The sequence below is a fragment of the Urocitellus parryii genome, chromosome 14, assembly GCF_045843805.1.
Source record: "Urocitellus parryii isolate mUroPar1 chromosome 14, mUroPar1.hap1, whole genome shotgun sequence".
In the NCBI taxonomy this organism is placed as follows: domain Eukaryota; kingdom Metazoa; phylum Chordata; class Mammalia; order Rodentia; family Sciuridae; genus Urocitellus; species Urocitellus parryii.
The window spans coordinates 66,154,853-66,168,085 of NC_135544.1; the positions used below are offsets into that span (position 1 = coordinate 66,154,853).

A 13,233-nucleotide genomic window follows, 5' to 3' on the forward strand; every position below is an offset into this window, starting at 1 on the left:
GGACCACACGTGCGGCCAGGGGCCTCACCCACGTTCTTGGGACGATGATCTAAGGAAGACTCGCTGGCCACTGTGCTGACGACGCCCGGGCCACACGGGGACTCACGGGCGCTTGCCCTCTGCTTGCTGGGTCCTATTCCACCTGCGGAGTCTTGCCCCTGGGAGTTCCTGGGAGTCCCCGAGGCTCAGCGCAGCGCCACCAGCCTCGGTGTGGGTCCTCGCCCCGCCTCCCAGCGGCTGAGAGCTTGAGCTTCCTGGAACGTGGCCTGGGCTGTCCTCAGCAGTGCTCTCCGTCCACCTTCAGTCTTTCCTTAGTACTGTCTTAAACGCAGAGGGAAGACACCCTGGGACCCCTACGCCGTGAGCCTTCTGTCCCGGGGACACCAGCAGTCTCACTTCTTCCTGTGGACAACACACAGGCTTCTCTTCTGGGTCCATGATGGAAAGTCACCTGCAGGGGTCCTGCACTCACCAGGGACTGTGAGCAGGCGACCCCGGGTCAGGCCCAGCAGGAGGTGCGTGCGCCGGGGCCTCGTCTTTGGGGCCTCGTCGACCACACAGTGGCACGTTCTCCACTTCCAGGCCGTGACCACTGAGGCAGCCCAACTGGCCCATGGGGGATGTTAGGCCAAGGCTTCTGGGGACTATCCGGTAGCAAGGAGTCGAGGGAACATAATGTCAACCCAAGTCCAGAGCCCACTTCACTCAGGCAGGAGTCACAGCAGCAGGGATCTCAGCCAGACCATCACCCGCTAGTGTGAGCAACCACTTCTGTGTGTTTTGAGCAATAGAAGGCTGGTGGCCTCCAGGAGGTGGTGGTGGGCGGGGCCTGCAGGTGGCACTCAGTGTCCTTCATCTGGAGTGCCCATCGATTCTGCTTGTCTGTGGTCACTTCTAAATGGCACTTTCTCTGAGATGGCACATGGTTTTTAAAGTCTAAAAGGCTAATACTTACAAATACACTTGCTTTTAACAGAGTTAGTGAATATAGGAAGAAGCATCATTATTGTACACTGTTCAGAATTTAGGTATTTATTTAGGTAGAAAACGCTTTGAACACTGGGGAAATAGGATTTAGTTATAGAAGAATATTTCAGGGAATTTTTTTTTTTGCATTTTTCAAGGATATACATTCGTACTGATTTTTGCTTCCAAATATATTTTAAGGCTGTTTGGTAAAATATATACCAGATCTGAGGCTCACCTTACAGGGTTTTGTTCTTACAGGGAATTCTTAACTACTCAGCTTTAAAAAAGCAAAACTCTGCAGCTCAACATGCTTTGATATCAGCTGCGCCCAGGGAACCCCATGCGTAGTGGGATGTGGACTACGGGAAGAGGAAAGTGCAGTCTTCCAGAAGCCCCGCCCGTGCGCCGCCTCACGCAGCCAGCGACACCAGGGTCAGGCTATAAAGTGCGAGTCAGGGGAAAACAAAGTGCTGGGGGGCCTCCACAGCGCTCCCTCTATGGCTGAGCACGGTGCCCCCCACAGCAGCGAGCAGGAGACCCGGCGCTCGGGTGGAGACGTCTGAGGTCGCCATCCTGCCTGCAGCCCCCAGGAGTGCGAGAGCTCTGAGGTCGGGGTCCAGTGGGGACTCTGATGGGTCTTCACCTACGGCGTCCGAGTGGATTCAGAAGGCCATCAGCGACAGTGGCCACCACTGTATCTGCATTTAGCTGCACACGGAGGCCCACTGACCAGAGTTGCTGCTACACTCTGGTGCCCATCAGAGTCCTGCAAGCTAATTCCATCTCTTAAATTCCACAGCGGGACATCACCACACATGACCCTTTCCCTCTTCATGTCTAACACAGGCAAGAAGTATACTGCATAGGACAAGAGAATTCTGGAAAGATACAAGTGTCAACGACATTTCTTCTTTACCAGTTAAACCGCGATCTACTGACCACCCACATTCAGACTCCTATACTTTTCACAACATCACAACTGTCATTTTAAACAAGCAAACTTTGTTTTTGTTTTACGGAGACCCTGGAAAAGTCAACTGAGAGAGCAATCTGAGAGTGCATCTACACAGGTAAAAGAAATCACTTGTGGCGCGAGTGGTGACGTGAAGAGGGTGCTCTGTGTCGAGTTTTGCGATACAAAGGAATAAAGATGCCGTGACGTCTCCGGAAGCGGGCGCTTCTTCTCGCCTCCCTCGGGCCTTCTCTGAGCTCCGTCCCTGCCTGTACCTCACAGCCTCGGGAGGGTTGTGGGGCTTAGTTTTTAACGTGTAGGTGCTGAGCCTCCTGGGCTTTGGAGAACACAGGGTGGGGAGCTTGGGGGTGGGAGGGACCCCTTCCTATCACCAAGGACCCCACGGGGAACCTCTGCTTCTGCCCGTGGCAGCGGGACGGGGTGGCAGTGAGGGCGAGGTCAGCTGGACTCGGGGGAGTGACCTGAGGTCGGCGAGGGAGATGGGTCTCTTTCCTGCGCTTGGTGTTGTAGCACCTTCCACGGGTGTCTACGGCCTCTCGCGAGTGGTGAGATACCCATTTGTAGTCACTGTTGTCCTGACCTAGTCCTCACACGATTTATAAAAATAGAAGTAACAAAGTGTCAGCTGGGGTCCGTCTCGAGAGGCGCGTCCTCTGAGGGCCAGAGGGCGCCAGGCCTCGCCAGGCCGAGCATCAGAGCTGGGAGCCAGCCCATCAGGTGCCCAGGTCGTTCTTGCCAGAGCTCAGCAAACCGAGGACAGGGGAAGCGTTCACCGTGTCTGTGGTACCAAGGACACAACAGCAAGGGGGGACTCGGCGGAGGGAGGAGACAACGACCCGGCCGGTCGGCAGAGACTGTACAAGCATTTGTCCAGAGGAGCGGCGAGGGGCCGCCCGTCCTCAGAGCCGGGTCTGGGCCTCCGGGATGTAGATCTCGATGCTGTCGGCACGCTCCGTGGCTGAGTTCTGTCGGAAGGAGGCCGCCCTCTTGGCCGCCAGGAGCCGCCTCCGGGCTTCCTGGCGCTGTCTGTCGGGCAGGTCCAGGGACTTTTCTCTCGTGATGGGGAATTTCCCTTTGGGGGGCTTCTTTGGTATTGGAGGGGGGACTTTTCTTTCCTCCTGAAAAGCATCAAAAGTCAAAGCTGAGGTCAGAACTGAGCACTGCTGTCCGGCCCTGGGTCACCAGCACCTCTGGGGCCTGACTCACTTCCTCCCGAGTGTGCCCGGCTTCTGCCTCCTGGGCCTCCTGCCAGGAAGGGCACAGACAAGAGGGGCCCCAGCCCTTGGCTCCGCCTCACAGACGCCCTGACGCTTGCTCCTCTGGCCACGTCGGTGGACACGGGTAAGGGTGGCACAGTTGTGCGCCTGACACTCGGGGTGTGGTGGGAGAGAGCTGTTCTGCTGTCTGACTTGGTTCCTGGGTGTGCTTCCCACGACGGAGCCCGGAAACCAGGACCCTTGCCTTTCTGACATGCTCCTGAAGCTCCCTCACTAAGACCCTTCAGCTGTTTAAAACGTCTCTCCTGCACCAGACACAGGACCCCACTCCTCCTCTTCTCTCGGCAGCCTCTGAACGGCCCCCTGAGAAGCACCTTCCCTGTGCGGTCCCCCTCTCCAAGGCCTGCTGAGGTGAGGAGGGGATCGGGAGGCCTTGCAGAGCCGAGCCCCGTGGCAGGAAGACTCAGAGGGGCAGGGCTTCTCTTTCGGGGGTGCCTGCAGCTCACGTTCTGCACAGGGCGCTGTGTCCTCAGCAGGAGGTGGTTCTCACTTGGGAGTTGTTCTCTGAATACCCTGGAAAATGGGCTCATGCTAGCTCTCGATGGCAGAGGAGTAAATCCAAGAAAGGTTCTGTTTGGTCTCCATTAGAACAACCTCCCACGGGGGCTCAGCCCTTGGTACCTCCTTGACCTCAGCCCCAGGCCACGGCTCCCTGGACTTGCTTACCCCCCTGACCCTCTGTAATCTGACGAGAGCTCTGGTCTGTTGTCCTGGGTGGCATCTAGGTCTGGCATCTGGCCTGGAACCCCACTACCTGGCCCTGGCACCTTTGGGGGGATTTAGATGGCAGTGAGGACCCCCAATGCATTTGCTCTAATCGTTCAGCTGACTGTCCTCGTCTGTGCGTTCCACCCCTCCCCAAGGCATGCTGCATTGGCTTTCTGGGTGGCTTTGTTTTAATTGACAACATCTATCTGGAAACAGCGACCTGAACCCTGCCTGAAGTGTGCTGGGACGTCTCTGTACGCGTTACCAGCTGACCGTCCCCGGGCTCTGCTGCAGCTGCTCCATCCTGAAGAAGTAGGCCCAGGTTCCAGTAACTCGAGTCACATCGCCAGCCCATCTGAAGGACTAAGGCTGACACAGCCAAGGAGAGGGCACCCTCCATCTGTTGGTGAGGCCCAAGGTGCTGTCTTGCCTCCGACTAGACACACAGCCAAAGGCCTCACTGCAGCGGAGCCCGCAGAGCTGGGCCTGCAGCCTCCCCAGCAGGGATCGTCACAGTACCACTGTCTAAGCAAGAAAAGCTTGGAGGATGAGTCCCTGGAAGGAGTGAGACTGCCCACTGGCCCGGGATCCCGCCGGGGCCTTGGAGCCGTCCACGTGCCAGGAGGAGCACACTGTGACCTACATGCCTGAGCCACCAGTCCCACCCATGCACGCGTGTGCACATAGACCTACAGGGCTGATTCCACCCTGTGCTGCTAACCTAGACCCGGCTCCACACGGCGGTGGGAGTGGACGCTTCTATACTGGACTAGAGGCCAGGAAGCCACCCTACAGCCTGCAGGGACAGCGCAGCACACGAACCTTTCTCTCCGGCGACTCTGCCACCTTCCAGTCGTTGAGCTTCAGCTGCTGGAGTTCGTCGAACTTCATGCTGACGTCCTCGATGGACAGCTGCAGCATGTCCCAGTAGCCGGCCAGGTCCTGGGAGGTGGGCCTCGGCATGGCACTGGGGTCCTGTGGACACATGGGGAGTTTAGAGCCTGGGACGTGCTGGGCTGCTCCTCCCCTGTGCAACCCAAGGACTCAGCTCAGCGAGGCCCAGCTCTGGGGCTGCAGGTGGAAGCCCCCTTAGCACCTGGGTGGGGTGGAGGTTCAGACACAGGTAGCTCATCCCTTCCCTGTGACACTTGGAAAACGCTGGGGCAGAGGCAGGGAGGAAACCTTTCGAATCCTCTACAGCTCACACACAACAGGGCCCATGGTTTGGTCTCCTGTGGACGATCAGGAGGGACGATGGGCCAGCTCATCTGCTGGGCTAGAGGTGGAGATGGTAGGTGGGAGGAGGCTGGCTGGAGCCGGGTCTGCTGGTGTTTGTTCTGAAGGATCTTAGCTCAGATTCTCTGGGTCGGTGACATCTTACCAATGAAACCCGTGTTTACTTTACTCCTAAGTAGAGGGAGCACAGGCGAGAAAGGCTCCTGAAGGGACAGGGGGACTCACGGCAAGGTCCCTCATCTGGAAGGCCCAGGTGATGCCCCTGGCCAGGCCTGGGTGGTCCTGGGCTGTGTCCCTCTGCCCAGTGCCCCGTGGTGTCTGCCCTGGAAGCAGAGCAACTGTTCTGCATGGGCTCACCTGGTTTGGTGGGAGGCCAGCTCAGATTGGCGCCTTAAGCAACCAGACATTCATCTGAATTTGCTTAAAGGGTGCAGTTTTCAGCTTGCTCTTGGTAGTTTGCACTGATCACGACATACTCAGTTTGCAGTTCCTCTAAACTGGCTTGACGTCATGTCAAAATGATCGTTTGAAGCACCATCCCACCTGTCATGTGCAAGCAGATGGCAGCCTGTGCTACCAGCGAGGGGCAGAGGGTCAGAAGAGCTGCCCACTCCCCCTGGGATTTTCTCACCCAAGCAAGATCCAGAGCTGCTTTCTGCTGTGTGAGTGTTCTTCCTCTGAACCACCAGAGGGCGGCCACGGACCATGCCAACGTGCCGGTGTCGTGCAGGATGCCTGCGTGCCTCTGTTCTGTTACTGCCTGGCAGGCAGCTCAGCCTCCAGTCATCTACGCAGCCTCACTGGAGGCGTGCCTGCTTTGTGGGGCCCCTCCTAAGTGTCTGGGAGGGTCCTGGCGTTCTCTGGGTTCCTGACTTCGGCTACCTGCCCAAAGCTGCCTGCTACTAGCACTGCTCCTGTAACCTGGGCCATGTGCTCCGATGGCACCTGCTTCTGCTCTCAGCGGGTCTCTCCTGCCAGGCCTCAAGCGGGTTCAGAGCTCTTTTGTGCTAATCCTGGATAGAAGTCCAAAGAGAAGGAAGGACTCAACCCCGACATTTCTAATCTCAAAAGGCAGCAAAGACATTAGGGTGAATGGTTTTCAGGCTGGCATAAGCTGCCATGGGGGAGAGGACTGTGCACTTGACAGGCTGAGGGGATGCTGACCCACACGGGGTGGGTGAACCACGTGCTCCTGGGGGGCTCTTGGGGCCTCCCCAACTCTGCACAGCACACAAAGTTCCTTGGTGGCTAGCCACTGCCTTTAAAGATAGTGGGGGGTGGGGGGCACAGGGCGGGGGTGATGGACACACCTGGGGGCCAGCGTTTAACCAGCAGCCTGTATCTTTGAGGACTCTAAACCTCCCACTTTGCTTTTTAAGTGTCCACTAAACTTAATGCCCCAGGTGACATGTTGGGAATCTACATCTTATGATGAACTTTAATGGGCAACTCGGAGAACGTAGAGAAAACACACTGAAGGGTCCTGATTAAAAGATGGGGTGGGCAGCGGGGAGGTGCCCTGCCTCTGACTGGTGGGAATGTCCGACTCAGTGTCTCCAGGCAAGCCGGCAATCAAGACCACACAACTGGAACACCGTGGCCCTGCCAGGACCAGCTCACCTCCTGGAAGTCAGTGAGCAGAGCGCAAAGCTGCCTAGGAAGTCAGGACACTGTCCAGCTGGTTACCACACAGCAGGTGAACACTTCATTTAGTTAGAAAAGTATGTAGGTGTGTGTGCCAACAGGAAGAGTATGCGAACATATTAACATCTATGGACTAGTGTGCATGGGTACATTGATAGCTGGGCACACTGGTAGCTCTGGAGAAGCGTGCACAGGTGTGTACGTGTGTATGGAGCAGGTATCAATCTGCGCGTGTGCACTGTGTCACACCCGTGTGGCTTTTCCTTCCCTCGGTTGCCAAGAGAACCAGGTTTGGTGGCGCTGCAGGCACACATCTAGTTCCTGCAGACTGCTAGTGACTGCAGAAGGGGGGCTGACTCGTTCCTGCCACCTCGTCCTGATCTCTTCCAACACGGTGGGACAGGCCTCTCCACTCCAGCCATAGATTCACCTCTCCTCTCCTCCTCTAAGGGCTTCTGGGACTCACCCCAGGGGCAGAGGCACAGCCTCACACATACTCCCGACTCCAGCTTCCTGTTCACATGCTCCTCAGGCCTCAACCCTGGCTGCCTGCTGACACCAGGGCAGAGGGGTGGGCCCTCAGGCTGAGTGTGAGCGCCAGGAAGGGGTGTGAGTCCCTAGGAAGGGGTGTGAGTCCCCAGAGATGGGATGTGAGTCCCCAAAGAAGGAGTGTGAGTCCCAGAAATGGAGCAAGTGTCCCAGAGATGGAGTGTGACTCCCCAGGGATAGGGTGTGAGTCCCAGAGATAGAATGTAAGTCTCTAGGGATGGGGTGTGAGTCCCAGGGATGGGGTGTGAGTCCCAGGGATGGGGTGTGTGTCCCAGGGATGGGGTGTGAGTCCCAGAGATGGGGTGTGAGTCCCAGGGATGGGGTGTGAGTCCCAGGGATGGGGTGTGTGTCCCAGAGATGGGGTGTGAGTCCCAGAGATGGGGTGTGAGTCCCAGGGATGGGGTGTGTGTCCCAGGGATGGGCTGTGTGTCCCAGGGATAGGGTGTGAGTCCCAGGGATGGGGTGTGTGTCCCAGGGATGGGGTGTGAGTCCCAGAGATGGGGTGTGAGTCCCAGGGATGGGATGTGAGTCCCAGGGATGGGATGTGAGTCCCAGGGATAGGGTGTAAGTCTCTAGGGATGGGGTGTGAGTCCCAGGGATGGGGTGTGAGTCCCAGGGATGGGGTGTGTGTCCCAGGGATGGGGTGTGAGTCCCAGAGATGGGGTGTGTGTCCCCAAAGAAGGAGTGTGAGTCCCAGAAATGGAGCAAGTGTCCCAGAGATGGAGTGTGACTCCCCAGGGATAGGGTGTGAGTCCCAGAGATAGAATGTAAGTCTCTAGGGATGGGGTGTGAGTCCCAGGGATGGGGTATGTGTCCCAGGGATGGGGTATGAGTCCCAAGGATAGGGTGTAAGTCTCTAGGGATGGGGTGTGAGTCCCAGGGATGGGGTGTGAGTCCCAGGAAGGGGTGTGAGTCCCTAGGAAGGGGTGTGAGTCCCCAGAGATGGGATGTGAGTCCCCAAAGAAGGAGTGTGAGTCCCAGAAATGGAGCAAGTGTCCCAGAGATGGAGTGTGACTCCCCAGGGATAGGGTGTGAGTCCCAGAGATAGAATGTAAGTCTCTAGGGATGGGGTGTGAGTCCCAGGGATGGGGTATGTGTCCCAGGGATGGGGTATGAGTCCCAAGGATAGGGTGTAAGTCTCTAGGGATGGGGTGTGAGTCCCAGGGATGGGGTATGTGTCCCAGGGATGGGGTGTGAGTCCCAGGGATAGGGTGTGAGTCTCAGGGATGGGGTGTGAGTCCCAGGGATAGGGTATGAGTCCCAGGGATGGGGTGTGAGTCCCAGGGATGGGGTATGAGTCCCAGGGATGGGGTGTGAGTCCCAGGGATAGGGTGTAAGTCTCTAGGGATGGGGTGTGAGTCCCAGGGATGGGGTATGTGTCCCAGGGATGGGGTGTGAGTCCCAGGGATGGGGTGTAAGTCTCTAGGGATGGGGTGTGAGTCCAAGGGATGGGGTATGTGTCCCAGGGATGGAGTGTGAGTCCTAGGGATGGGGTGTAAGTCTCTAGGGATGGGGTATGTGTCCCAGGAATGGGGTGTGAGTCCCAGGGATGGGGTGTGAGTCCCAGGGATGGGGTGTGAGTCCCAGGGATGGGATGTGAGTCCCAGGGATGGGATGTGTGTCCCAGGGATGGGGTGTGAGTCCCAGGGATGGGGTGTGTGTCCCAGGGATGGGGTGTGAGTCCCAGGGATGGGGTGTGAGTCCCAGGGAAGGGGTGTGAGTCCCAGGGATGGGGTGTGAGTCCCAGGGATGGGGTGTGTGTCCCAGGGATGGGGTGTGAGTCCCAGGGATGGGGTGTGAGTCCCAGGGAAGGGGTGTGAGTCCCAGGGATGGGGTGTGAGTCCCAGGGATGGGTTGTGTGTCCCAGGGATGGGGTGTGAGTCCCAGGGAAGGGGTGTGAGTCCCAGGGATGGGGTGTGAGTCCCAGGGATGGGGTGTGTGTCCCAGGGATGGGGTGTGAGTCCCAGGGATGGAGTGTGAGTCCCAGGGATGGAGTGTGAGTCCCAGGGATGGGGTGTGTGTCCCAGGGATGGGGTGTGAGTCCCAGGGATGGGGTGTGAGTCCCAGGGATGGGGTGTGTGTCCCAGGGATGGGGTGTGTGTCCCAGGGATGGGGTGTGAGTCCCAGGGATGGAGTGTGAGTCCCAGGGATGGGGTGTGAGTCCCAGGGATGGAGTGTGAGTCCCAGGGATGGGATGTGAGTCCCAGGGATGGGGTGTGAATCCCAGGGATGGGTGTGAGTCCCAGTGATAGGGTGTGTGTCCCAGGGATGGGTGTGAGTCTTCACAGATAGGGTGTGAGTCCCAGAGATGGGGTGTGAGTCCCAGGGATGGGGTGTGAGTCCCAGAGATGGGGTGTGTGTCCCAGGGATGGGGTGTGTGTCCCAGGGATGGGGTGTGAGTCCCAGAGATGGGGTGTGAGTCCCAGGGATGGAGTGTGAGTCCCAGGGATGGGATGTGAGTACCAGGGATAGGGTGTAAGTCTCTAGGGATGGGGTGTGAGTCCCAGGGATGGGGTGTGAGTCCTAGGGATGGGGTGTGTGTCCCAGGGATGGGGTATGAGTCCCAGGGATGGGGTGTGAGTCCCAGAGATGGGGTGTGAGTCCCAGGGATGTAGTGTGAGTCCCAGGGATGGGATGTGAGTCCCAGGGATGGAGTGTGAGTCACAGGGATGGAAAGTGAGTCCCAGGGATAGGGTGTAAGTCTCTAGGGATGGAGTGTGTGTCCCAGGGATGGGGTGTGAGTCTCAGGGATGGGGTGTGAGTCCCAGGGATGGAGTGTGAGTCCCAGGGATTGGGTGTGTGTCCCAGGGATGGGGTGTGAGTCCCAGGGATGAGGTGTGAGTCTCAGGGATAGGGTGTGTGTCCCATGGATGGGATGTGAGTCCCAGGGATGGAGTGTGAGTCCCAGGGATGGGGTGTGAGTCCCAGGGATGGGGTGTGTGTCCCCAGGGATGGGGTATGAGTCCCAGGGATGGGGTATGAGTCCCAGGGATGGGGTGTGAGTCCCAGGGATGGACTGTGATTCCCAGGCATTTGATGTGAGTCCCAGGGATGGGGTGTGAGTCCCAGGGATGGGTGTGAGTCCCAGTGATAGGGTGTGTGTCCCAGGGATGGGTGTGAGTCTTCACGGATATGGTGTGAGTCCCAGAGATGGGGTGTGAGTCCCAGAGATGGGGTGTGAGTCCCATGGATGGGGTGTGTGTCCCAGAGATGAGGTGTGTGTCCCAGGGATGGGGTGTGTGTCCCAGGGATGGGGTGTGAGTCCCAGAGATGGGGTGTGAGTCCCAGGTATGGGGTGTGAGTCCCAGGGATGGGATGTGAGTCCCAGGGATAGGGTGTAAGTCTCTAGGGATGGGGTGTGAGTCCCAGGGATGGGGTGTGAGTCCCAGGGATTGGGTGTGTGTCCCAGGGATGAGGTGTGAGTCCCAGAGATGGGGTGTGTGTCCCAGGGATGGGGTGTGTGTCCCAGGGATGGGGTGTGAGTCCCAGAGATGGGATGTGAGTCACAGGGATGTAGTGTGAGTCCCAGGGATGGGATGTGAGTCCCAGGGATGGAGTGTGACTCCCAGGGATGGAATGTGAGTCCCAGGGATAGGGTGTAAGTCTCTAGGGATGGGGTGTGAGTCCCAGGGATGGGGTGTGAGTCCCAGGGATGGGGTGTGTGTCCCAGGGATGGGGTGTGAGTCCCAGAGATGGGGTGTGTGTCCCCAAAGAAGGAGTGTGAGTCCCAGAAATGGAGCAATTGTCCCAGAGATGGAGTGTGACTCCCCAGGGATAGGGTGTGAGTCCCAGAGATAGAATGTAAGTCTCTAGGGATGGGGTGTGAGTCCCAGGGATGGGGTATGTGTCCCAGGGATGGGGTATGAGTCCCAAGGATAGGGTGTAAGTCTCTAGGGATGGGGTGTGAGTCCCAGGGATGGGGTGTGAGTCCCAGGAAGGGGTGTGAGTCCCTAGGAAGGGGTGTGAGTCCCCAGAGATGGGATGTGAGTCCCCAAAGAAGGAGTGTGAGTCCCAGAAATGGAGCAAGTGTCCCAGAGATGGAGTGTGACTCCCCAGGGATAGGGTGTGAGTCCCAGAGATAGAATGTAAGTCTCTAGGGATGGGGTGTGAGTCCCAGGGATGGGGTATGTGTCCCAGGGATGGGGTATGAGTCCCAAGGATAGGGTGTAAGTCTCTAGGGATGGGGTGTGAGTCCCAGGGATGGGGTATGTGTCCCAGGGATGGGGTGTGAGTCCCAGGGATAGGGTGTGAGTCTCAGGGATGGGGTGTGAGTCCCAGGGATAGGGTATGAGTCCCAGGGATGGGGTGTGAGTCCCAGGGATGGGGTATGAGTCCCAGGGATGGGGTGTGAGTCCCAGGGATAGGGTGTAAGTCTCTAGGGATGGGGTGTGAGTCCCAGGGATGGGGTATGTGTCCCAGGGATGGGGTGTGAGTCCCAGGGATGGGGTGTAAGTCTCTAGGGATGGGGTGTGAGTCCCAGGGATGGGGTATGTGTCCCAGGGATGGAGTGTGAGTCCTAGGGATGGGGTGTAAGTTTCTAGGGATGGGGTATGTGTCCCAGGGATGGGGTGTGAGTCCCAGGGATGGGGTGTGAGTCCCAGGGATGGGATGTGAGTCCCAGGGATGGGGTGTGAGTCCCAGGGATGGGATGTGTGTCCCAGGGATGGGGTGTGAGTCCCAGGGATGGGGTGTGTGTCCCAGGGATGGGGTGTGAGTCCCAGGGATGGGGTGTGAGTCCCAGGGATGGGATGTGTGTCCCAGGGATGGGGTGTGAGTCCCAGGGAAGGGGTGTGAGTCCCAGGGATGGGGTGTGAGTCCCAGGGATGGGGTGTGTGTCCCAGGGATGGGGTGTGAGTCCCAGGGATGGGGTGTGAGTCCCAGGGAAGGAGTGTGAGTCCCAGGGATGGGGTGTGAGTCCCAGGGATGGAGTGTGTGTCCCAGGGATGGGGTGTGAGTCCCAGGGATGGAGTGTGAGTCCCAGGGATGGAGTGTGAGTCCCAGGGATGGAGTGTGTGTCCCAGGGATGGGGTGTGAGTCCCAGGGATGGGGTGTGTGTCCCAGGGATGGGGTGTGAGTCCCAGGGATGGGGTGTGAGTCCCAGGGATGGAGTGTGAGTCCCAGGGATGGGATGTGAGTCCCAGGGATGGGGTGTGAATCTCAGGGATGGGTGTGAGTCCCAGTGATAGGGTGTGTGTCCCAGGGATGGGTGTGAGTCTTCACGGATAGGGTGTGAGTCCCAGAGATGGGGTGTGAGTTCCAGGGATGGGGTGTGAGTCCCAGAGATGGGGTGTGTGTCCCAGGGATGGGGTGTGTGTCCCAGGGATGGGGTGTGAGTCCCAGAGATGGGGTGTGAGTCCCAGGGATGGAGTGTGAGTCCCAGGGATGGGATGTGAGTACCAGGGATAGGGTGTAAGTCTCTAGGGATGGGGTGTGAGTCCCAGGGATGGGGTGTGAGTCCCAGGGATGGGGTGTGAGTCCCAGAGATGGGGTGTGAGTCCCAGGGATGTAGTGTGAGTCCCAGAGATGGGATGTGAGTCCCAGGGATGGAGTGTGAGTCACAGGGATGGAAAGTGAATCCCAGGGATAGGGTGTAAGTCTCTAGGGATGGGGTGTGAGCCCCAGGGATGGGGTGTGAGTCCCAGGGATAGGGTGTGAGTCCCAGGGATAGGGTGTGTGTCCCAGGGATGGGTGTGTGTCCCAGGGATGGGGTGTGAGTCCCAGGGATGGAGTGTGTGTCCCAGGGATGGGGTGTGAGTCTCAGGGATGGGGTGTGAGTCCCAGGGATGGAGTGTGAGTCCCAGGGATTGGGTGTGTGTCCCAGGGATGGGGTGTGAGTCCCAGGGATGAGGTGTGAGTCTCAGGGATAGGGTGTGAGTC

General features: G+C 58.4%; 1 protein-coding gene across 1 annotated transcript in view; it reads right to left on the bottom strand.

Annotated features, from left to right (window-relative positions):
* Positions 1 to 2,841: 2,841 nt before the first annotated feature.
* The window catches only part of Dlgap2 (DLG associated protein 2), a 243,944-nt gene continuing 233,552 nt past the window's right edge, over positions 2,842 to 13,233 (bottom strand). Inside the window, exons 13-14 of the mRNA XM_077792488.1 lie at positions 4,750 to 4,902; positions 2,842 to 3,060 (exon numbers count right to left, since the gene is read on the bottom strand). Coding sequence (XP_077648614.1) covers positions 2,842 to 3,060; positions 4,750 to 4,902 — 372 coding nt within the window. The remainder of the gene's footprint in view (positions 3,061 to 4,749; positions 4,903 to 13,233) is intronic.